This window comes from Acomys minous (genome assembly GCF_964271855.1).
Source record: "Acomys minous genome assembly, chromosome: 5".
Lineage (NCBI taxonomy): Eukaryota > Metazoa > Chordata > Mammalia > Rodentia > Muridae > Acomys > Acomys minous.
In genome coordinates, this window is record NC_140494.1 from 45,525,620 (window position 1) to 45,547,947 (window position 22,328).

General features: G+C 47.9%; 1 protein-coding gene across 1 annotated transcript in view; it reads right to left on the minus strand.

Moving 5' to 3' along the window:
• Positions 1–21,180, minus strand: part of LOC311598556 (unconventional myosin-X-like) — a 116,114-nt gene extending 94,934 nt beyond the window's left edge. The window contains exon 1 of the mRNA XM_084783699.1: positions 20,656–21,180. Within this exon, the coding sequence (XP_084639825.1) occupies positions 20,656–20,676 (21 nt within the window). The 5' untranslated portion in view covers positions 20,677–21,180. The remainder of the gene's footprint in view (positions 1–20,655) is intronic.
• Between the last annotated feature and the right edge of the window lie 1,148 nt (positions 21,181–22,328).

Here is a 22,328-nt window from a genome sequence, read left to right on the forward strand (position 1 = left end):
CTCTGATTAGCCATGAGACAGGGTCTGTGTCCCTTGGAACTCTGGAAGGGGCCCAGGCCTGCTGGATGTGAACTGCTTGTGAGCATTTCAAACTGCAACCGTTTGCCTCTCTCTGTGCAGCCAGCCACCTGAAAGCACGGAGCTGCAACATATTCCAAATCCCACCCTAGATTGGACACCCTTTCCATTCAAGTTCAAAAGGAAAGGTTATCTTTTGAAAAAAACTGCATCGCAGGCTCCATGCTCAGTTGAAGAAGTACAGGAAGTCATGTCACCATTGAGACTCTAGGATGGCATTAGACAGGAGCAGGCTAGGGCTTCAGGTGCCGGGAGAGACAGCTCCAGCGAGATGATCCAGCATGGAGCAGTGCCAGCCTTGCGCAGTAACCGTGGAAGAAGTGGACAGCTGTGCAACATGGTGTTGGGGTGACGTGGAGGCAAACCTCCTCTGCAAACTCCAGCTGTGTGGACAGCTGTGCAGTAAAGTTCAGATGCATGGCACGGGGCTGGGAGGGGTTGGGGGGGGGGAGGTGGGGGTAGGGGTCAGGGGGTGGACTGGTTCCAAACACCTCAGATGATGCAAAATCTAGGTGCACAGTAGCAGACGGCATAGCTGCTGAGGTGGCACAAAACAGGACAGGATGAGGACTAGGGGAAAATGGCTTAGCCGGTAATGTGCTCACTGTGCAGGCATGGGGCTTGGGCCCACGGAGCAGCATCCCACACCTGTAGTCGCAGCACTGGGGGGTGGGGGGCCAGGAAGAACTCTGGAGCTCACTGCCCAGCCCACCTAGGCAGCTGGTAGGTTCTAACTTCAGTAAGAGACTCTGTCTCAAAAACTGAGGTGGAGGGCCAGAGAAGAACATACCCAACACAGACCTCGGGCCTCCACATGCATGTACACACGTGGACATGCACACATGTAACACACACACAACACACTCACAGATGCAGGCTAGCGAGACAGCTCAGCAGTTAAAAGTATTTGCTACTCTTGCAGAAGACCTGAGTTTGGTCTCAGCATCCACATTAGGTAGCTAGCAACTGTTTGCAACTCCTGAGCAACACACAAATAAATAAATAAATAAATAAAAATCCTTTAAAAAAAAAAAACTAGAAGGAGCACCACCACATAACAGAATGCTTGGAATGATCATATGATCATATGGGTGATTGCTGGCACCTCTTACAGGATCCTCAGTTAAGACCAGAGAGCACACAGCGTTCTAGTAAGCCTGGGCTCCTCGTCCCAGGAAGAAGGAACCCGGCACGAGTGACTTCCGCTTCAAAAATGGATCAGGAAACCTAAGGAATGCCAGCTCCTGACAATAGAGGCCTAAAATCCCAGTGGGGTTTGGAGGCTGCTCCATGTTCAGAATGAAGCCAATGTTCTTGCTAGAGTCCCAGTGGGAAGCAGGCAGAGGACATGGTACGTTACCTGACCTGTGGGCAGCACAGGCTGACAAAGGCCACCCACTGCCACACTCTGTCTGCTGCCCCCACCTGCTAGCCCTGTGGCCTTCCCTTCACTCCCAGCTCATGCCCTGCGATTCCAACCTGAGACAATCTCCCCAAGAACTCCCATGAGATTCTACTAAAACACCTACAAAGCCCTCTGAACCATTCTGATGGCTAGTTTTATGTCCAATCCGGGTAGGTCTCTATCAGGCAGTGGCCTGCTAACAGGCAAATCAACAGATCTCAGAACCATCAGGGAAGTCTGCAACACCTAGCCCACCCACAGCACTGCGATCAGCAGACTCTATGCTAAGTCCACTATTTTTGTCTTGCCTATTTGTAAATGAAGAATTTAGTCTCAGATTTTTGGGAAAAAAAATCTTAGACAAAACAGACTCAGATGGAACCCAAGCCATGAAAATAACCTTGAATAGACCCACTAGCAAGGGTGGGATCCTACAATACAAAAAAAAAAAAGGGCCCCAAACAGTGTAGGGAGCCATCCATGCTCAGAACTCGCCATCCAATTGGTCACGAGAACTCAAAGAAATGAACATGTTGAGGCTGAGGAGAGCCCAAAAGGCTAGAAACTTCCAGAGAATTATTTGAGCTGACAAGGAACTTAAACCCTCTAAAAGACAGATTATTCAGCTCCGCCTGCACAAACAACAGGGCCCAGCATGCAGACTGTTCAATGAGACACCGCATATGAAGGACTTAGCACGCAGAATGACGCCAAACAGGTCCTCCTGAATGGCCTCTATTTTGACCGTTGCTACTTATTAAAAGATGCGAGGTTTTCCAGATCAACATGAGGGACTTTCCATGCTCCATCAGTTCATCAATGGAACGTGCTTGGGATTCTTAGCTGCTCCCCTTCCTCCCAGTCATGCAGTATCTGCAATAGGTGAGAATCCGCCAAGCTTCCACTAAGTGTCAGAGGCCACTGGAGGTCCCACGGTACCAATGACCCACACTGACCACCATCAACAGAGGCCATAACAAGCCACAATCCCTGAAGCCAAGCAATAGTGACAATAGTCTGGCCACTAACGTGGCTTAACATGGCTGGTAAATAGATGCCTGGGGCATGCTCCTTTTTGATTGAACTGTGTGTCTCTGAGTGCTAAGTGCCAGCTTGGGTGGGTGAAGATGTTCTGGCAGAAGCCTCAAGAGCAACCTGCCAAGCCTAGATTTCCAGCATAAACGTTATCCAGAAATCTGAGTTCTGACTTGACTCAGCCAATCCTCCACAAACCATCCTCTCTAGAGAAATGCATTTTGAGTCAAAAGCTACATGCTGACTCTGAGTCTAAAAATAAAATATCCCATTTGGATTGCAAGGCATTTTATTTTTTAAGTTAAATTATATCATTTGTGGTTTGAATATAAAATTCTCCCAAAGGCTCATGTGTTTGAGCCCTTAGCTGCTGGTGCTGTCTGAGAAGGATCCCTGAACAATTAGGAGGTTGGAGCCTTGCTAAAGGAAGTAAGTCACTGAAACTGGGCTTTGAGCTGTGACAGCCCAGCTTGTTTGTCTGTTGAGTGAGGAACCGTGGTTAGTCAGCTCCCTGCTTCTGCAGCATGAGGCTCTAGCCCTCTGGAACTATATGTCACCTCTTTCTCCATTACATTGTTTTTGTCAGGGTATTTTATTGCAGCAACGTAAAAGAAATTAATATGATACACAAACAAGATACTAAATATGTGATTCTACAATTTATCTAAAAAGGTATCTCATTTATAGCACTTTCCAAAGTCAGTAAATCTCAGGCTAGAGGGCCAGAAAGGCGGCTCAGTGGTTAGGTGCTCTGCTTCCTAGCCAGAGGATGACGTCAGCTCCCAGTGCCTGTAACTTAAGCTCCAGGGCATCTGATGCCCTCTTCTGGCCTCCACAAGCACATGCCGACACACACACACACACACACACACACACACACACACACACATCTTTCTTTTTAAAAAAAAAAAAAAAAGGTAATAAGATTAAGCTATTGTAGTCTTCTTCTGGTGGAGAGAAACCAGGCAGAGACACACACAGAAAGAACTCCCACTAAGCCACAAATTAAACTGGGACTCTTATGAGGCTCCAACTCAGTTTCCCTCCTCCAGAAGATATGATGAGAACAGTTAAGGGTGGGAACCTGGGAGTCCTCTTCCACTTATTTTCAGCAAACAAGAGCGTTGCCTACAGAGTCAGCTGCCTTCCCGAGTGATTCACTGCTGCGGCTGGCAATAAAAACTTGCTCGGTGAAAACGTAACAAAAGGAAAAGTCACACACTTACTTACTCATCAAAATTGAGAGAGGTAGAAAAGCAAAGGTGTGGCGCTCGCCAACACGGGTCACTGGCCACATTTGAGCTACCTGCGTCCTGCGTGTCAGGATTGGTAATCCAAAAAACCCAGTAAGAAGAACGGAGCTGGCTGATGCTGCCTGGCTCTTTTGTTCACTTCAGAAAACACTTGCAAGGTTGGCGATGCTCTGTGCCCAAATCTGTATCCTCAAGAGCCAGGCAAAAAGAATATTATAGTTCAACTCCTCACCTATCATAAGAGTAAGTTTAGGAATAAAGAAATTATGATATTCATAGATCTAGAAATATAGCAACATCTCCCAGTGATATTAAAGGATTATATAGTCTGGTGACTATATAATCCACACATCCCCAAAAAACACTGTGGAAAATGGAGAAATTACTTCAGCAAGATGCTTTTATTGAGAGAGAGAGAGAGAGAGAGAGAGAGAGAGAGAGAGAGAGAGAGAGAGAGAGAGAGAGAGAGAGAACAGAGACACAGAGACACAGAGACAACAGAAACAGAGACAGAGAGGCAGAGACCCCAAAGTAAAAAGGAGCAGAGTTTTAGGAAACATCTGGACCAAGCTCGTGTGCATTGTTGTGTTGTCTTGTACAGTTCAAGCTGTTTAGCACATCTGTGGTGCCTACCCAGCAAAGACCAACAGTCCCGTCCCACATCTGTGCCAACAACCACAACGGTCTACAGGTATGGCTAAATTCCCCAGGATTCACTCCAGATGAAGAACTGCTATCCTCCATGTAGATGCAACACTAACTGAGATTGATCAAGGAGGAGACCCAACCTACCCTAAGGCCGGCTGGACCAAGGCTATGCACTAGAAAAGGTTGACTGAAAAACTGCTGATTGAATATGAAACCTCCACGAAATAGTCCTTTATGGTTTTGCTTTAATCTCCCATCTCCCACCCTGCCATGAAGGCAGCTGCTCAGGAGCAGAGCCAAGCAGTCACCTAGAACAGATGAAGGGCTGAATCAGAAGCCGCGGGTGCTGTGGTTGCCAATGGTTGCAAAGTCTGTCCAGACTGAGCAGGCTGCTCCCGCTTGGAAGGACCATCCTGGATGACAGCAATCATCAGTTCATCCTTGCCACCTTCACCAAGACTGTAGGAGCTGCCAGTCAAGCAGCCAGCTCTTTGGCATGGTCAGCCGGGCAACCTCGGTTGCTTTAAAATCCTTGGGGGTGTTAGGGGAGTCTCCAGTGCATCCATGGATACCCAAGAGACTTCAATGGTTCCCTTTCCTGCTGCTGTTCTTGCTTCTTTTCTGTCAATATTGAAGGCTAAATTTGAGGCCTCAGGAATGGAAGACAAGCTGTCTACCATGGAGCTACAGGCCCAGCCATTCAGAGACTGCAGACTAGCCTTGGAGGCCTGGCAGAAACTTCCAGAGGGCAGAAATAATTGAGCAAAGAGCCGGAGACACCAGCTCAACAGCAGCCATTTAAATGTCGACTGTTTATTACTTTTAAATCTCACATTGGTAAAAGCAGGCTCAATTTCCAGAATGTTTTTTTTTTCTTTTTCCTTCTTCTTTTTTGTTTTTGTTTTTGTTTTTGTTTTTGTTTTTCAAGACAAGGTTTCTCTGTGTAGCCTTGGCTGTCCTGGACTCACTTTGTAGACCAGGCTGGCCTTGAACTCACAGCGATCTGCCTGCCTCTGCCTCCCGAGTGCTTGGATAAAAGGTTCATGCTACCATGCCTGGCCAGAATACTTCTCTAGAAACAGTCACTAAACTTTTTTTAAATCCACTTTTATCCAGCCCTGGTGAAGTAGACGAAAGGCCCCAAGATGGGGAAGACAGCTGCATGTCACTTCCATGACAAAGCCAACAAGAAGCATCTTGTCAGCAGATTGAAGCAATATTTATAAACTAAAAAAAAAAAAAAAAAAAAAAAAAAAGCCACAGTTCCCACATCACCTCACGGGGCTCTGCAGTTTACAAATCAAAGTTCCAGTGAGGGGAACTGATTTGAAAGCCAGTGTGACCTGAGCCTTCAGTGGATCCTCCCTAGGAGCATGTAAAGCTTTTTCTCTAACTTTTTAAAAAAATCTTGCTTCTGAACAGAATTGCTCTTTTTCTATCGCCAGTGCCTCCATCGCCGAAGCAAGTAGCAAGGATGTGCTGTCACTCTGCTCCGGTACCCAGCTCCCATTCCTCATTCCCACTGGTAGCAACAGGCTCTTCTGATGCTGCCTCACTTGACTCGTCACAGCAGAGAAGCTCATACACTCCAGGAGACGTGCTCCGACTCCTCCCTTCCAAGGTATCCTTGACAAATGCACAGAGCCAGGCCCCATGCTAAGAATAGCTTATCTTACTACAGCATCTCCTGTGCACACACCAACTCCAAAGCTCCAGGGCAGGGCCTGGTGGAGGCTAGCTCCCCTGCCGGCCTGGGTTTTAATGAACTCCAATGAATTAACCTGAGTCATGCCTCTAACTCCATCACTTGACATTGGATCCAAAGCACACAACACTGCCGTGTATGCTCTGAGGAGCAAAAGGGACCCCTCTGAAATCTCAAAGACAAGGTCACGTTCTACTAAAAGCCCCTCTTAACTCCGTGAGAGGACTTTTCAGTTTTCAAAGCACACGTTATCTCAAAATGCAGACAAACCACGCACACAGCCCAAAGCTCAGTTGGGCCAAGTTAAAAACCATTTTTGTTCCTCGTTGTTCTCAGAACCGATGGCTTGTGGTTTTGAGTTCTTTATGGTAAAATGGTGGAAAATGGTAACTTGAGAGAAGGCCAGTTGTACATATTACCCTTCACAAATGCACAGAGTACCGGATTTGCTTATGGTCCAAAATATTAAATGCCAAAACCCAAGCAGATTTTCACAAGCAAGGGTATATCCCACCTGATGTTCTCTTTCTCCTGATCTCTTAAGGAAAATGATGATGATGATGATGATGATGATGATGATGTTAATAATAATAAGCTGGGGATGTAGCCTGGCTCATAGAGTGCCTGCCTGGCATGTATGAACTCCTATCATGGTGCCACAACTCCCAGCTGTGGCGGTGCACAGCTGTACCACCAGCTCTTGGGAGGTGGAGGCAGGATGATCAGGAATTCAAAGCCATGTGGCAAACCTGAGGCCAGCTGGGATGCATGAGATGCTGAGGAGGTGGGGGAGGGGGGGAGGAATCCCAGCTTTAAATATTTTATAGATTAAAAAGGTTCTTTGGCTTGTGCAAGAGAGCATGACCACACACGGTCTTAGAACCTACCACAGAGAAAGTTAACTTAGCAAAGCTGCCCAAGGCCAGAAGGAAATTGCTACAGCTGAAAAAGCTTTATCACTGGGAGAAACAGGAGACTTTCAATGGGATCTCTGGGTCTGAAGAAAACTAACGCCAAAATTTACAGTCTGTGCCTGACCCTCAAGGCATTGAAGTTGAACTTGGCACCAACTTTTGACATGATCCCTGACTTAAAAAAAAAAAACTTTAGAAATCACAGATCGTAGGGCAGTCAAAACAGTATTCTGAAGGCCCCATCCTACCAAGACAAGTGTGTGGGAAACAGCAGGGAGGCGCCTTCTGAATTTTATCTTCTCATAAAAAATACAAGCAGCACAAGGCGCTGCCTACTGAAGATTCCCAATCTTTACAGCAAGCAGCAAGTTCACTAGATCCGAGCCAAAGTCCTTGGAGACACAGCTTCGGTGAGAGATTTCACTTCTATACCCACTGCTGTGGCTGCCTCGGCCAGGAACCAGGAATACACACGTACACATACCCACTGTGCTGGCTGGTTTTAATGTCAACTTAACACAAGCTAGAGTCATCAGAAAGAGGGAGCCTCAATTGTGAAAAGCCTCCATAAGACTGGGCTGTACACTAGCCTGTAGAGCATTTTCTTAATCAGTGATTGAGTGGTACCACCCCTGGTGGTCCTGGGTTCTATTAGAAAGTGGCTGAGCAAGTCATGAGGGGCAAGCAAGCACTCCTCCATGGCTTCCTCATTAGTTTCTGCATCCAGGTTCTTGCCCTGTTTTGAGTTCCTGCCTTGGCTCTCCTCAGTGAGTATGTAGGCCAAATATATACCCTTTCTTCCCCCAAGTTGCTTCACAGTTATGGCAACCCTAGAATGGGCACATTTATGATCTATACAGTTGGCCTGCGTATTCACTGTTTCTGCCTGGAGATTCCCCCTACTACAGGAGAAAAACAGACTTTTTTAGCCAAGGCTATCTAAACAACACAGCCAAACAGCAGCACTTACATTATATACAGTTATATTCAAATACATGCCATTTTATATAAGGGGCTTGGGCACCATGGTTCTTGTTGGCGAAGGGGACAGTCCTAGAAAATCTCTCACACATCCCAGGGAACTTAAATGAAAATCTTCATCCCCTTTACACTTGAGTGACACCAGCTCACCGACCTGCTGCTCAGACACCAAACACACACACATAGGCAGGCACTCAGAAAAACAAACAAGAGCAAGTGCCCACTCCCCAGATAAATCAGAGGTGACCCAGAGAGAACATTAGTACATTCAGAAATTCTTTGCCTTGACTTTGGCATTCAACTTTGGTGGTAAGAACGGAATACAGGGTGTTCCCTGGGGGTCAGGGTCAATCTCTGCACAGTGTAATTACAAGGGTGAGGGCGTCGATGGAGGAGGCACAGCAAGCTGGCTCAAGAACATATAAAGAGGAAGCAGGCAAGTCAGAGTCCCAGCACAGGACTGAGAAAGACCATCCCTGCGGGGCAGGTGGCCCTCACCTGAGGCCCTGAAAAGCTTTGGAGAGCATGTGTGCTTTGTCTCTTCTCAAGGTTTTGTCTTCTGCAGCAAACACAACTCTTTCCAAAGCATGGTCCAGAAGCCATAAGAAGTGGCAGTAAGGAAAGGCCACTCACTATTCAGTAAGTGATTTCTAGGGACACTGTTCCCCCAGTTTCCACAGTGGGCTCTGTTGTCAGCCGTTCCTCCTACACAGGCCAGATGCAGGATGAGAGCAGCAGGAAGAAGGCACTGAGCCCTTGTCCACACTCACCTCACACAGCATTTTGTTCCGGGTCCAACCTTGTCTTAGGTGTGGCAAACTGCAGCATCCATTTGCTTAACTGTTTACTTCACGTACAACTGGACAGGACTGGGGCTATGACACTGAGAGCAAGTGAGCCCAATCCCAAAAGCCTAGGCACACAGATTCATTGTATTTCATGGTGAAGCTGTCCCAGATCAAAGAGACTCAGACCAGGAACTTCTACACGGTGAAGTGATGACCAAGGATTCTAATAGAAAAATTGACTTTGAAATATTTGAAAATCTAGGGCCACCGAGATAGCTCAGTGGGTATAAGTGCCTGCTGCCTAAACCTGATGACCTAAGTCCCATGCCCATATACAGGTGGAATTTGAGAAGCGAGTCCACAGGGACGCCATCTCACCCCTACATTTGCACCATGGCACGTGTGTGCCAAGCCACACACATTACACACATTATACGCCATAACTCATTTTTAAGCTAAAATAAATTTAATTCTTAAAAAAAATTATTAAAAAAATAAAGTCAGAAATCAAGTAGGCTCCTTCACAATAACACTTACTTAAGAGTCGAGTAAGGCCTGGCGTGACATGTGAGCTCTAAAGAGCCATGAGACAAGAACAGAGTAACAGGAAGGTGACTGTCAGTCTCTGACTGGTCTGGGCCACAGCAACTGACGTTAACACATGTCTGAATGCAGCCTACACTCAATGCTAAGCCAGGACAACCTGCTGACACACACCATGAAAGGGTGTCAAAGGGCAATGACTGAGAAAAACCAAGCTTCCAGGTTAAGTACTAGCACACCTGTAATCCCAGCATTTTGAAGGGGGAGGCAGGAAGATTAGGAGTTCAAGGTCAATCTTGGCCACATAGCAAGGTAGTGAGTTCAGGGTTAGTCTGGGCTACGTGAGCCTCCGTCTCAAAACAAAACAACAAAAAGGTTATGTGTTGTTCTGTCTGGATTCATTTATTTATTTATTTTTGGTTTTTCAAGACAGGGTCTCTCTGTGTAGCTTTGGCTGTCCTAGACTCACTTTTATAAACCAGGCTGGCCTCGAACTCACGGCGATCTACCTGCCTCTGCCTCCCGAGTGCTGGGATTAAAGGCGTGCGCCACCATACCCAGCTTCTGGATTCAATTATGTAACAGTCTCAGGTAACAAATTATAGAGAAGGAAAGAAAATGAGAGGTTGGAGGAAAGTGAGAGGGGGTTGATAAGGAGTACCCCGAGGGACTGTCATAAAGTTTCCCACGGTGACCCTGGCTGGTGAAGCACTCACTGGACACTGGGAAACACAGCTCAGAGCTGCACGTGAAAACGTGCGTGCAGGAGCGAGAGTCTACGAAACCAAGGAAATCTGAAAGAGCTATCTAGCCTACACCAACGTCAGTTTGGAAACTGAACTATTGTTATGTAAAAAGGTCACCATCACCAAGGATACTGGGTGACAGGAGAGAGGACTGGCCTCCTGTACCTTGGGGCCTTTTACAAAAAGTGTTTGCAGCTGCTGGGTGTGGTGACACAAGCCAGCCCTTAGGAGACGGAGGCAGGCAGATCTCTGTGAGTTTCAGGACAGCCAGGGCTACACAGAGAAACTCGGTCTTGCAAAACCAAACAAACAAAAAAGTGTTTGCAGCAACAGGGACGGAACCCAGAGCCTGACAGGGCTGGGCAAGCACACTCCCTACCACTGAGCTATATACTCCTAACTCATTGAGCAGATTCTGAGCCTGGGTTTAATTATTTTTCAGAAATAAAACTGAGCATACACGGAGCGGACCTGAGATGCAACTTACTTAAGCACACTAGAACGTCTGAGAAAACGTGATGCTTTTTTCTATACAGAGACTGACTGTCAGATAATCGCTCAGCATAAGCACTATTTCCCTAATGCTTGAGGGATGTGATGTAAGTAAAAGAGGACTTGATGAAGGTACCGGTGGGGAGCCAGAAAAGGCCTGGGGCAGAGGCCCAGCTGTGCAGGAATGTGATCTAGGACTCAAATGTTGACCGAGGCTGCAAATGCAGACAAACGCTGACACCGAGGACGAATCCAGCCCCACACAGAATAAACTGCAGCACTGATAAAGGGTGGTTGGTACACATCCCCCCCCCAAAGCCAGGAGAAGCCCTCAGGAAAGAGCAGAGCTGGGCCAGGCTGAAGGCATACCACCGAGTTTAATCTGCAACAGAACAGCAAGGCCAAACCACCGTGCTCCCTTGATGCCGGGGTACACTGGCACCCCCATGGCCTCTTCACCAAGTGCTCTTTTACCTCTATCTATCCCTCAAACACAGGGAAATATTGCTTATGTTGAGCGATTATCTGATAGTTGGTCTCTGTGTGAGGAAAAAAAAAATCTGGCAACATTTGTTGTCACAACCAGGGAAATTGGGGGTACTGACCCAGTGATGGAGAGGGCAGCAATAAAGCTAAAACCCCTACTAAGCGTGGGACAGGATCCCCCCACCCCCGGCAATGTCAATGGTGCTAGGGTTAGGAAGACCTGAGAAGTGGGTACACTTGAATATACTCAGAAATCTGAAAGTACTAGAGAGAGAGCTTGCTACCTTGCCCATCGCTCTGGCCTGTACCAGGAAACCTAAAGAGAGGCTGGAGTTATCGAATCTAGTCCGAGGGAATTGCTAGCTTGGCACACGCATGCGTGGGTTTTAAGAGCGGCTGCTCTTTGTCCAACAGTAAAGTGAAGGGCAGTCTCAAGGTGAGGGCTGAGGACCAGTCTCTTCTACCTTCACCTGGCCTGAGTCCCCTGAGGTCACATCCGCAGAACAAAGTGTGGGTAGAGCGAAGCGGCAGGAAAAAACAACGGTGGCTCTGGTAGAGATGAAGGATCTCTCAACACTTGGATTTCAGAGTCTTTGGAAACACTTTCGGAGCTAATAAATAATGAGTTTAAACACACCTAGGTCTCCCAACACACACACACACACACACACACACACACACACACATTGTATGTTCATTAATCACAGAACAACTTTTGCCTGAAGTTTTGTGTGTGAGTATTTATACCTGTGTGTGTGTGTGTGTGTGTGTGTGTGTGTGTGTGTGTACACTTCAAAGGAAAGAAAATTAAAAGAAGGCTATATAAATAATTCTTCAAACAAATACAGGAAATATATATCTTGGTCTCTGTGATGCTCTGACGTAAAAAGAAGATTAGTAACCACGCCCAGATAGGAAGAAGGGCATGTCAATCAATAGCTGTGCTACTAATTAAGCAAGGAAAACTGAAGAGCCAGATGTGGAAGCATAAATCCAGGATCCTGTCTGTGCTTACTTCCCCCACCAAGCTGTACATCTCACTCATTCTAATGAGAAGCTACAGAAGCCCCTGGCTCGTAAATACATCATGCCAGTGGCTCGGCTGTGCCTCCTACAAGGTGAACTGACACTTTTCATTAAGCTTATGCACTCAGAGAGTCCAAGTGAACTTGTGTAGACCCTTTGATCGCACACATCCATGCCTGTGAAATTTCATCTTCAAGAAATAATCAGACAAGCGTGCAATGAGCTAGGTACCAAAAACAGTCCATGTGCTGTTATGAAAGCAAACAGCTAGCAGTGCCCTAAAGAAGGGCCGTGGAACTGATACAGCCAGAAGAATGGGCAGGGTTACCACAGTTAGACCTGACACTTAGAAATGTCTCTGTGCACTGGGGGCTCCTGAGTGCTCTCTATGTCACAAAAACAAAGAAACAAACAAGGATGGTTTAGTAAAGAAAGCGAAAAGCCTGGTGTTCGCTAGAAAATAATCGTTTCTTTGAATCTGCACTAATAGCACTTCCTTGTAGTGTCACTGACAAGTGTACAATGGACCCTTCCCAAAAGTTCACAACAGAATCTAGCCATTCCATTTTAAACCTCGCTTTAAAATAATAATAATAATAATAATAATAATAATAATAATAATAAGAAGAAGAAGAAGAAGAAGAAGAAGAAGAAACAAAATTTTACCTCTGTGAAGAAGAGATTATATATGAAACACACACAACTATTTTTTAAAAATTCCTTAAAAATCAGAACAAAGAAATGAAACCATTCACATGGGCCTGCAAGATGGCTCGGTGTGTAAAGGGGCCTGCTGTCAAATGTGTTCACCTGAGTTCAATCCCTGGGACCCGAGATCCCTGGTCAGAAGGGAGAATCAACTTCCACAAGTTGTCCTGACTGCAACACACGTGCTGTGGCATAACCACTCACATGTGCACGCTCAAATAAATAAAATGTTTTTAGGAGAGACTACGCAGCAGTTAGGAGTGACTGCAGCACCTCCAGAGGAGGCACGCCTGGTTCCCAGCACTCATGTCTAGTGGCTCAGAACTGGTTATAATTCCAGCTCCAGGGGACCCAGCACCTTCTTCTGGGCATCCACATAAACGTTACACATGCAGAGACTCACACCGTACAAAAACAAAGGAGGGGGTAGAATACACTGATCTAAAGGGCTAACGGGTAACAATGGAACAGGAAGGTTAGACTGCAGTGAGAAAGTGGAAGACAGAGTAGAGGAGAGAGTAGAGCAAGTGCTAAATAACACCAAAGACCTTCTGAAAATTATTATGGAAAGCTACTCCTGTAGAACCTTTGCACACGTTCACAAAAAGACTTTAAGTGGAATTCTCGTACAGCAGGGCAACATGCCCCTACCAGACACTAGAGGCTAGCAATAAAAAGCCCAGGGACAGACAGAAGCTCCTTGCTCTGGAATTGTTGGCCAGTGAGGTCCCATGGGTCCCCAGACATCACAACGACTGCCACTGCACTTGGCTGCCCTCCAGAACTTGATGGTAAGACCCTAGTGCTGACGAGCTCACACGTTTGCACCACACAATACGGCAAAAACGAAGCTAGTACAAGACCTGGGAGCTTTTCCCTACTGACCAGCTTTCAGAGTCCTAGAAAGGGTCTGCAAAAGTTTGCAAGCTACCGGAGAAGAGCAACAAAGCCTGCAAACTACAACAGTGACTGGCCTGGGAACACGTGCTCACCAGGGCAGTACTGGCATGAACAGCACGGCAATAACCAACCGTTGTTTTTTTCTTCTTTTTTTAAAGTCTTATTTTATGTATATAGGAGTTTTGTCAGCCTGTGTATATTTACATCGCATGTATGCAGTGCCCACTGAGGTCAGAAGATGGCCCTGGCCTGCCTGAAATCGGAGTTATGGATGGTTGGTGCCATGTGGGTGCTGGGAATTAAGCCCTGGTTCTCTACAAGAGCGGCTAGTGATCTGAACCAGCTAGCCACCTCTCCAGCCCTATCAACCACTTCCTAATTGCATCTAAGTCTCACTGTCCAGGAGGAAACCCATACCTAGTCCCATTATCAAGCTGGAAATCTATGACTAGACAGGCCACAGGCCTTAGGGGAGAATCTACTACTATTATGCTGCTGAATGGGAACTGTATTAAACTGGCTCCTAATGACTTATCCTCATAGCCGTGGACCAATGCATCCATCTGTCATCCTTCATGACAAGCTTGTATTTACAGTACATGGAGTACATGGTGATTAGCAGAGGCCGCTATGGGCCAAGGTGCCCTAAAGGAGACATATATACTTTACCACACTTCCAAGGCTCAGGGAATCATTGCAGAAGAGGGGGTGGAAAGAGTGTAGGCACCTGAGGCAGTGGATGACTACAAAAAAAACCATTACCTTCTGGACACACAGAGGAGCTGCATGGATGAACTCATAGCACTTGCGACAGCATGGACAAAACTCGCACAAGCCCAAGTCAGACCAAATCCAAGCACGGAGATGGGGACTGGGCACACCATCCTACATGCAGACATGGAGCTACTGACAGCTATCTGCTTCTGGGACAGGGAGAAGGAGAGATGGCTTTCTTAAAGAGTGTAGTCCCTGCTAAATGGGCCACACTCTCCAGTAGAGGACCACGTAGGCAAGGCTATTTGGCAGCACAAAATTGATCTTGAAGGATTAGAAACGATAAGGACACAGAGTTGGGTGTGGAGGGAAGGGCGGAGTGAATTAAGGAAGAGTTGACGGAGGGGAGGTGAATATTATCAAAATGCCTGTGAGTTTGCCAGGCAGTGGTGACACACCCCTTTAGCCCCAGCACTCAGGAGGCAGAGGCAGGCAAATTTCTGTGAGTTTGTGGCCAGTCTGGTCTACAGAGTGAGCTGCCAGGAGAGCCAAGGCTACACAGAGAAACAGTCTCTTGAAAAACCCAACCCCCCAAAAAAATAAATAAATAAATAAAATGTCTCATGATTGAAGGAAAGGGTTAGAAACATTTCCTATAATCTCTTACTTTGTCTCAAAACATACATGTCATATATATATATATATATATATATATATATATATATATATGACATACATACATATACACACACACATCTACATATACATGACCTGCTATTCAAAGGTCAACTCCCACCCTTGGGGACTTTATTTTCTATGTACTTGAGGCAGCAGAATTTATTCATAGGATACTTAGCCTCTCATGTCTCAGCTCACTCATTGGAGAAGAGGGAAGCCATGTAAAGTATATAAAGCCACCAGTTAACAAAGTCCTCCCAAGACTAAGAGGGGCGAGAACAGGAGGAGCTGCTTGTGACCTTGGCCTGCTGGCATGGGCAGGCAGGGCAGCCACCCAACCTGCACGCAGGGCAGAAGGCAAGGAGCACTCGTGTGGTGGGAGGCAGGAAGAGATGGGAAGACTTGAAAGCCAGCTGTAGAACTGTGCCTCGCACTGGGAGGGCTGTCAGGACAGGCTTTCATCTAGATGGAATTCTAGAAATGCAGAATTTGCCAGAAGTTTACAGGTTGAATGGGGGGGTTGGAGGTGGGGGGGGGGATCAAATCAATACAACGAACCCAGGAAACAATCTGGGTCACGTCTTTCAGACTTTCCTTGCCACTGTGTGTACTGGAATTTCACTTGCCATCAGGGCCTCTTCCTCCTCCTCCTCCTCCTCCTCCTCCTCCTCCTCCTCCTCCTCCTCTTCCTCCTCCTCCCTGCTTCTTCTCTTCCTCACCCCTTGCTTCGCCACACAGATATCTCATGCATCAGGCTGGTCTATGAAGTTGAGGATGACCTTACACCTCTGACCTTGCTATCTGCACCTCCTGAGTGCTAGGACTGCAGGCATAAGCCACTACTTTCTGTTTTAAGTGACCTGGGAACCTAACTCAGGGTTTCATGCATGCTAAGCAAGGACCCTGCCAACTGAGTTACATCCCCCAGCCTTTTTTTTTTGGCTTCTTGGTGTAGCCCTGATCATTGATGTTTTCGTATCTACCACCTACACATGTAGTGTAAATCTTACCTCGCATCTGCCTAACAACCAAGCAACATGATCCTAGAACTCTAGAATGCCCAGTTACTCTCAGTCCAAGGCCTGGCAAGCCTGCTAACCATAGGGGTCTCACATATGGTGCACGGTGGATGGATGCTAAGAACAGAGGGCTTGGGGGCCAGGTGGCATACGCCTTTAATCCCAGCACTTGGGAGGCAGAGGCAGGAGGATCGCCGTGAGTTCGAGGCCAGCCTGGTCTACAAACAAGTACAGGACAGCCAAGGCTAACACAGAGAGACCCTGTCTTAACCCACCCCAAAAAAGAACGGGGGGGGGGTGCTTTCTCTAGCCTTTACACAGCTCTGGCATGACAAGGGGACACTGTACCAAGCTGCACACAGACGCTGCTCTTTCAACATCCCTTGCCAATTCATAACATGAAAATATGTATCAGTCACTCTGAAGCCAAAATTGTGAAATGCATCAATAAAGTAGTGTCACACTACTACTCACAAGGGCAGATGAGCAAGGTCAAAATGCGAGTGCTCAAAGTGAAGCCACTTAATGAGGTTAGAACTGAAAAAGCAAGCACCGTCCAGTCTCTCCACCACTCTGGTTAAACACTGAAAGCCTGGCGCAGACCAGTTCCTGCCAGAACATCAGGCCATGTGATGTGGGAGAGGCAGGCTAAGTACTCTGGGCTAGAACAACTGTCTGCTTGCAGCTGTTCCCACAGCTTTGCTGTCCAGGACATGGGGTGGGGGGGAGACTTGACAATAGAAATTCTTGTGGACTAGGCAGACAAGGCAAGAGACTGTCAGCTCCCTGGGAAACAAGGCAAAGAGGACCCAGCTGATGTCACCAAAAGACGTTATAGCCCCCAAGATTTGGTGAGGCACAGAAGTTCAGCACCTTCTCCTTCACACAGCAGAGCTGATGAGGTGTGGAACAGATGACCAAAAATACCAAGGTGTTAGTTTTCTCCTAACAAAATCTCACTAGCTCTCTCACACACAAATGCGCTCAGAGAAGAGGAAGAAAAAGGCTTAGGGATGGGGTCTATTTCCAGCTTAAAATGCCCTCTCAGTAACTCTAGGTAACAATTAAACACATGGCTCCTTCCCAAATTAAGCAGGAGTGTGTGTGTGTGTGTGTGTGTGTGTGTGTGTGTGCGTGTGTGTTATGTATGTGTTTTTCTGTGTGGTGTGTATGTCTTGTGTGTGGGTGTTTGGGTGTGGGTGTATGTGTGGTGTGTGGGTATGTGTTTGTATGTGTGTGCAAGTGCACTTGTACTCACGCACACATGTGGTTTTGAGGTTCAAACCCAAGACCTCTACCACTAAGCTACACACCTCTAGGCCTCATCTGAATATCATTAGGACTAATGATATTCTAAGCCGGACTGAGCCAGACTATAAAAAAATAGGTTTATCTGACACATTTCCACTAATAAAGTGTTTCTTGAAATGTTAATATCTGCCTTCTACATTTGTATTTGTGTATATGCAACTTCCACATATTTATTATGAAAAATCAATGTGTCCATTTATGTCTGTTGTTAATCCCCACAAGGTCTTGTATTTGTAGAGCCATTATGCCACACCTACACCTAAAATAAAAAGCAGAGGTAAGCTCTTTTGGAAATAGTTGATGCCCCACTGTATTCCAGACACAGCCACTGGCTCTTTGCTCTAGGGGCAGGAACACAGAGCCCACTTAAAACCTCAGCAATTTTGCACAAGTCTTGTCATTTTGCAGCTGAGCCCTTGCTATTTACTGGTGTGTGTGTGTGTGTGTGTGTGTGTGTGTGTGTGTGTTTGTGTTTATTGTATGTAATTGCCTCTGGTTACAGACATCCCTAAACTTAGTCAGCTTCAATAACTTTGCAAGAAATGCTGGGAAGAAAAAAAATAAAACAAGTTTTGCTACGCTGTGAGCACACGCAATTAACTCAAGAGAAGCCATAAAAACTTAAGGCCATGAAGAAACTGAAACCTGACTGGGGGGTTTGGCACTCTCCCTTCAACCAATCCCGCTGCGAATTTTGAAGGCAGCAGTGTCAGCTGATTGGCACACGCTTTGCAAGCTTCCCTGGCCACTGGCCCCTAGCAGGATGCCTGATCCCAGTTAAACCAGGCAAGTGCAGACAAGAAGCTCACACAGGAATTAGGACCAGGAGGCCACTGGTTCACTCAGGGCAGCTCAGCTGGGAGTAGATTTGTGGCCATTCTGCCTTCAGTAACATCGCATACATTCTGGGTGTCACAAGTTGAGAGGAAGGTTACAAGCATTGAGTGAGCGAAGGCCAGAGATGGTGGCTGTCTGTGCTAGGGGCGCAGATAGCCCCCGCAGCAAAGAGGTGCCTTGCACACAATGTTGAAGGTATACCCAATTTGCAAAGTCCCAGTCCTGGTCTACGGGATTGACAAGTGCTTCCTACTTGCGTGTTATCTGCCTCGCACACGTTAGGTCTCACTCCGTTTATTTACTTTCTTTTAGTTGTTAGCATGAGCTTCAAATTGTTGGCCAACAAGCAACAAGTCATTATCTCAAAATCACAGAGAAATGTTAGCAAGGATCAGGGCACTACCCAGGGAGAAGAAAACCCTGTAAGCTAACTGCCCTTGGACACTAAATCATTTCCATACTCTCTAGTCTAACGGGGACAAGGGAACACCTTCAAGGACAGTTAACAAACGGGTGTCCTAAGACATTAAAGTAAAAGGGTCTACGCCAGGAGTGTGTCTCCAATCACTACACCACTGTTGAGGTTTTTCTCCTGCCCCGTGGCTTTTTATGTGTGCGGCGGAATGCAGACGGCTGGCTAGAAATCGTGACGATAACACAACAGACCAGCAAACTAAAAGCACTCTTCTAATTATGTTTTTAACTTCCAGAAATACCAGTCACCCATAGCAAAAGAAAGGGGCTGTGGATCTGACAATACACTCTTCAACCTTGGACTAGTGACTTAACAATCTTTGGGTTAACATTAGTCACTAGAGTAGTGAGGAAAAATAAGACAGGCAACCAGTAAAGACAAATTCAATGTTATTCAGATCACAGAGATCTCCTCTCAGAGAGCAAAGGTAAAAAGTTCTAGGAGTTACAAGTCCCATAACTTAGAGGCCAGGATGCAGGTTATCATGAAGTTTCCGCCACTCACACTAGGGGGCAGAATTCTACCCAAGAGGAGACTTTGAACTCCGCAGGTCCTCGGCTTAGGGTTAGGGAGCCTTTCTACACAGAATTTTTCAAAAAGGCCACCAAGTTAAGAACTATTTCCCCCAGAGACAGAACCTCAGTTTTCTTATAGATAAAAGTAACTAAAACCCAGCCTGGAGGTAATTTACAAAAGTCCCAGTACCTTCCTACAAGCAGGAAACAAAAGCCCACTAATTAGGGAATGCTAAAGAGTCTCAATTTTCTACATATTTCTTTTCTTCTAAGTGATGGATGATTCGTTTCTTTCCAGGATGCCTTTCAGGGTGGCAGAGACAACCACTTTGGAAAAAGTCAATTCGACCATTACACAATACATCACTGAGGCCATTATAGGTAGCTGTCTGAGAATACAGTAAGTGAACGTCAGACCTTGAAACACTATAGCCAATTAAGTCTGATAAAGCAAGTTAGCTACTGCGGAGGCGAACTCTCAGCATTCTGATTTGCTGGAAGATTTCAAAACTGTCCTGGACTCACAAAACATCGCCCTGACTTTCAGCGAAAATCTCATCAGCCTCTCTCAAGTCAGCTAAGTTTACTCTGAGCCACTTCAAACCTCAAAACTTAAACAGAATTTATTAAATAAACACAACCAAGAAAGGAATCGGTGCCAAGAAACCAGAGCGACTCTCCATCCCAGGGGGACAAGGGGAACTTTCAAGTCCCGTCTCAAGTAACTGTTGTCCCGCCCTCAAAGACCCTAAAGCGGGCATCTGTTACATGTTCTAAAATAACCTTTGTTTGCCCTAACGACTTTTATTTAAACTCGAATTCAAGATCTGCCAAAGAATGGCATTCAATTAAGGATCTTTCGGTCTCGTGTTCTTGAATTATCCGCAAACCCCACCGGAGCGCCGCTGGTAGAGCACGGACTCCCAGGGTTGAAGGCCCAACGAGGCAGGGCAAGCAGTGAGTGACTGGACCCAGCCGTCCAGCTCACACTTGGTTAGCCTGCTCCTCTGGAAGCCACTGCACCCAGCACAGGAAGCCCGCACGTTAGGCAAAGGAAGTGCCAGACCTTTCTTGGAGAAAGGCACGTCCCGGCTGCGCCCTTTACCGCGTTTCCTGCAACCGGGCTGCCTGGCCCGCAGCTCTCCCTCGCCCGGCGCCCCAGGACTCACCTGGCGCGGAGTGTCAGCTAGCCACCCACGCCCGGGGACATGCGAGCGCAGGACAAACTCAAACCTGCCTGGGCTTACTCATCCGAGACTCGGGGCCGGCGGAGGGAGTGGGGTTTCAGGAGACTCCCACAAAGTTTCTCTTCCCGGGACGCGCAGGCGCCTGGGCGCGCACGGTGTGGCGGTCCGGGTCCCGGTGTCCGCCAGGTCCCCCCCTCCCCTGGCCACTCACCTCAGGAAAGAAGCTGTCCATTGTTCCAGCGCCTGCACCTTCCCGGCGAGGCTCCAGTCGCGGAAGTCCGCGCAGCGGCAGGTCCCGGGAAGCCACGCGTGTCACGGTGCGCCTCGGGGCGACTCCAGCCCGCGGAGCCGCCGCGCTGCCATCCCCAGGTCACCGCTGCTCTTTCGCACCTTTTGTCCGCGTCTCGGACCTCCTCCGTCCCAATCGCAGCCTTTGTCTATTCTTCCTCCAAGTTCCTCACTTCTGGGCGAAGTGCTCCCGGGCGGAGAACAGCTGGCGGCACATTCTTCCCGGGCTGGTGGGGGGTGGGGGGAGGGCGGCAAGGGGCTGGCGGCTCGCCTTGCCTTGCTCCGCGCTCCGCCGGGGGCGCTCGGCCTGAGCGAGGGGACTGCGGATCACCAGCGCGCCAAGACCGGTGAGCACTCCGGACCCAGGCGCAGCCGGCTCTCGCTAGCTTCAGGGTCTCGCCTACCCGTGTGCTCCGCCCGCCACGCCCGAAGCCACGCCCCCTGCACATAGCCACGCCTCCTCTGGAACCGGCTCGCCCCCTGGAGCTCCTCCTACAACCTGCGGTCTCGCAACTTCACCCAGACCCCGCCTACTCGGACGCCTGGTCACGCCCATTGTAGCCCCGCCTATAGCCTGCTCGGGCTTCCCACTTGCCGTGCCCTCTACCAACTACTACCCAGACCACGCCCACATGGCGCCCGGCCCCGCCCCAAGAAGCCCCGCCCTCAGCCTACCCGGTGTGCTGAGGGCGATTTTTGGACCCTGGGCTGCTACCTAGACCTACCCTGAATCCCTAGCAGCTAAGAGCTTCTGCAGGTCTTCTCGCCACCTGCCTAGGCGCCATTAGAGAACGTGTCTCTTCCCTCGATCCATAGAGACTAGGTGGTTACAGGGCATGGGACAGGAGCCCCCACGACGGTGAATATTAGCCACTCCAGGAACCTACTCCACGCGGAACTCATTAAAGCGCCTCTGCCGGTGAGACCTGGACAGGAAGCGGAAAAAAGAGACGAATCCGAACTTCTGGAAGCTACTTTCCCGAGTGGAATTTCTGTGCTCCAAATCGGGTTAAAAGAAGTTTTTTGTGATAGCCGCGGGGAAATGTTTTGTACGCTGGAAGGGGACGTGCCCTATAACACTTTTTAAAATGTAACCCCTTTTCCTGGACGGTAAAGCAAACAACAGATGGAAGGGAGATGGATGAATGCTCTCACCCACTGGGAGTCAGTCCCGCTTCCCACTAAGGCAACTCCTCCAGCTTTATTGTGGCCAGGAATCTGGGGATCCTGTGACACAGACTGGGATTCCTCAGAGTCCTCTTTCCTAACAGGAGTCCAGATGGCCCTCCAAAGGTGGTGCTTCGCCCAGGGCAGAAAGAACTCACAACAGCACAGAGGGAGTTTCCTTCTGTAGCAGTTTAGCCAGGCCAGGCCACCCAAACACCAGATCCATGAACCCTTTGAACCGACTGGCTGGGTAGTGTCAGACTTACTCAGGAGCCACAGCTATGCCAGCAGCAGGTTGGTACCTGGCACACTGGAAACACAGTGAATTAATCTGAGAAGTTCTAAGGGTTTGCCAACTTCTGGCAGCTTGAGAATGATACTTTGCAGGGGACTCTTTCTGGTAAATGACCCAGCCCTCGCTTTCCCAGG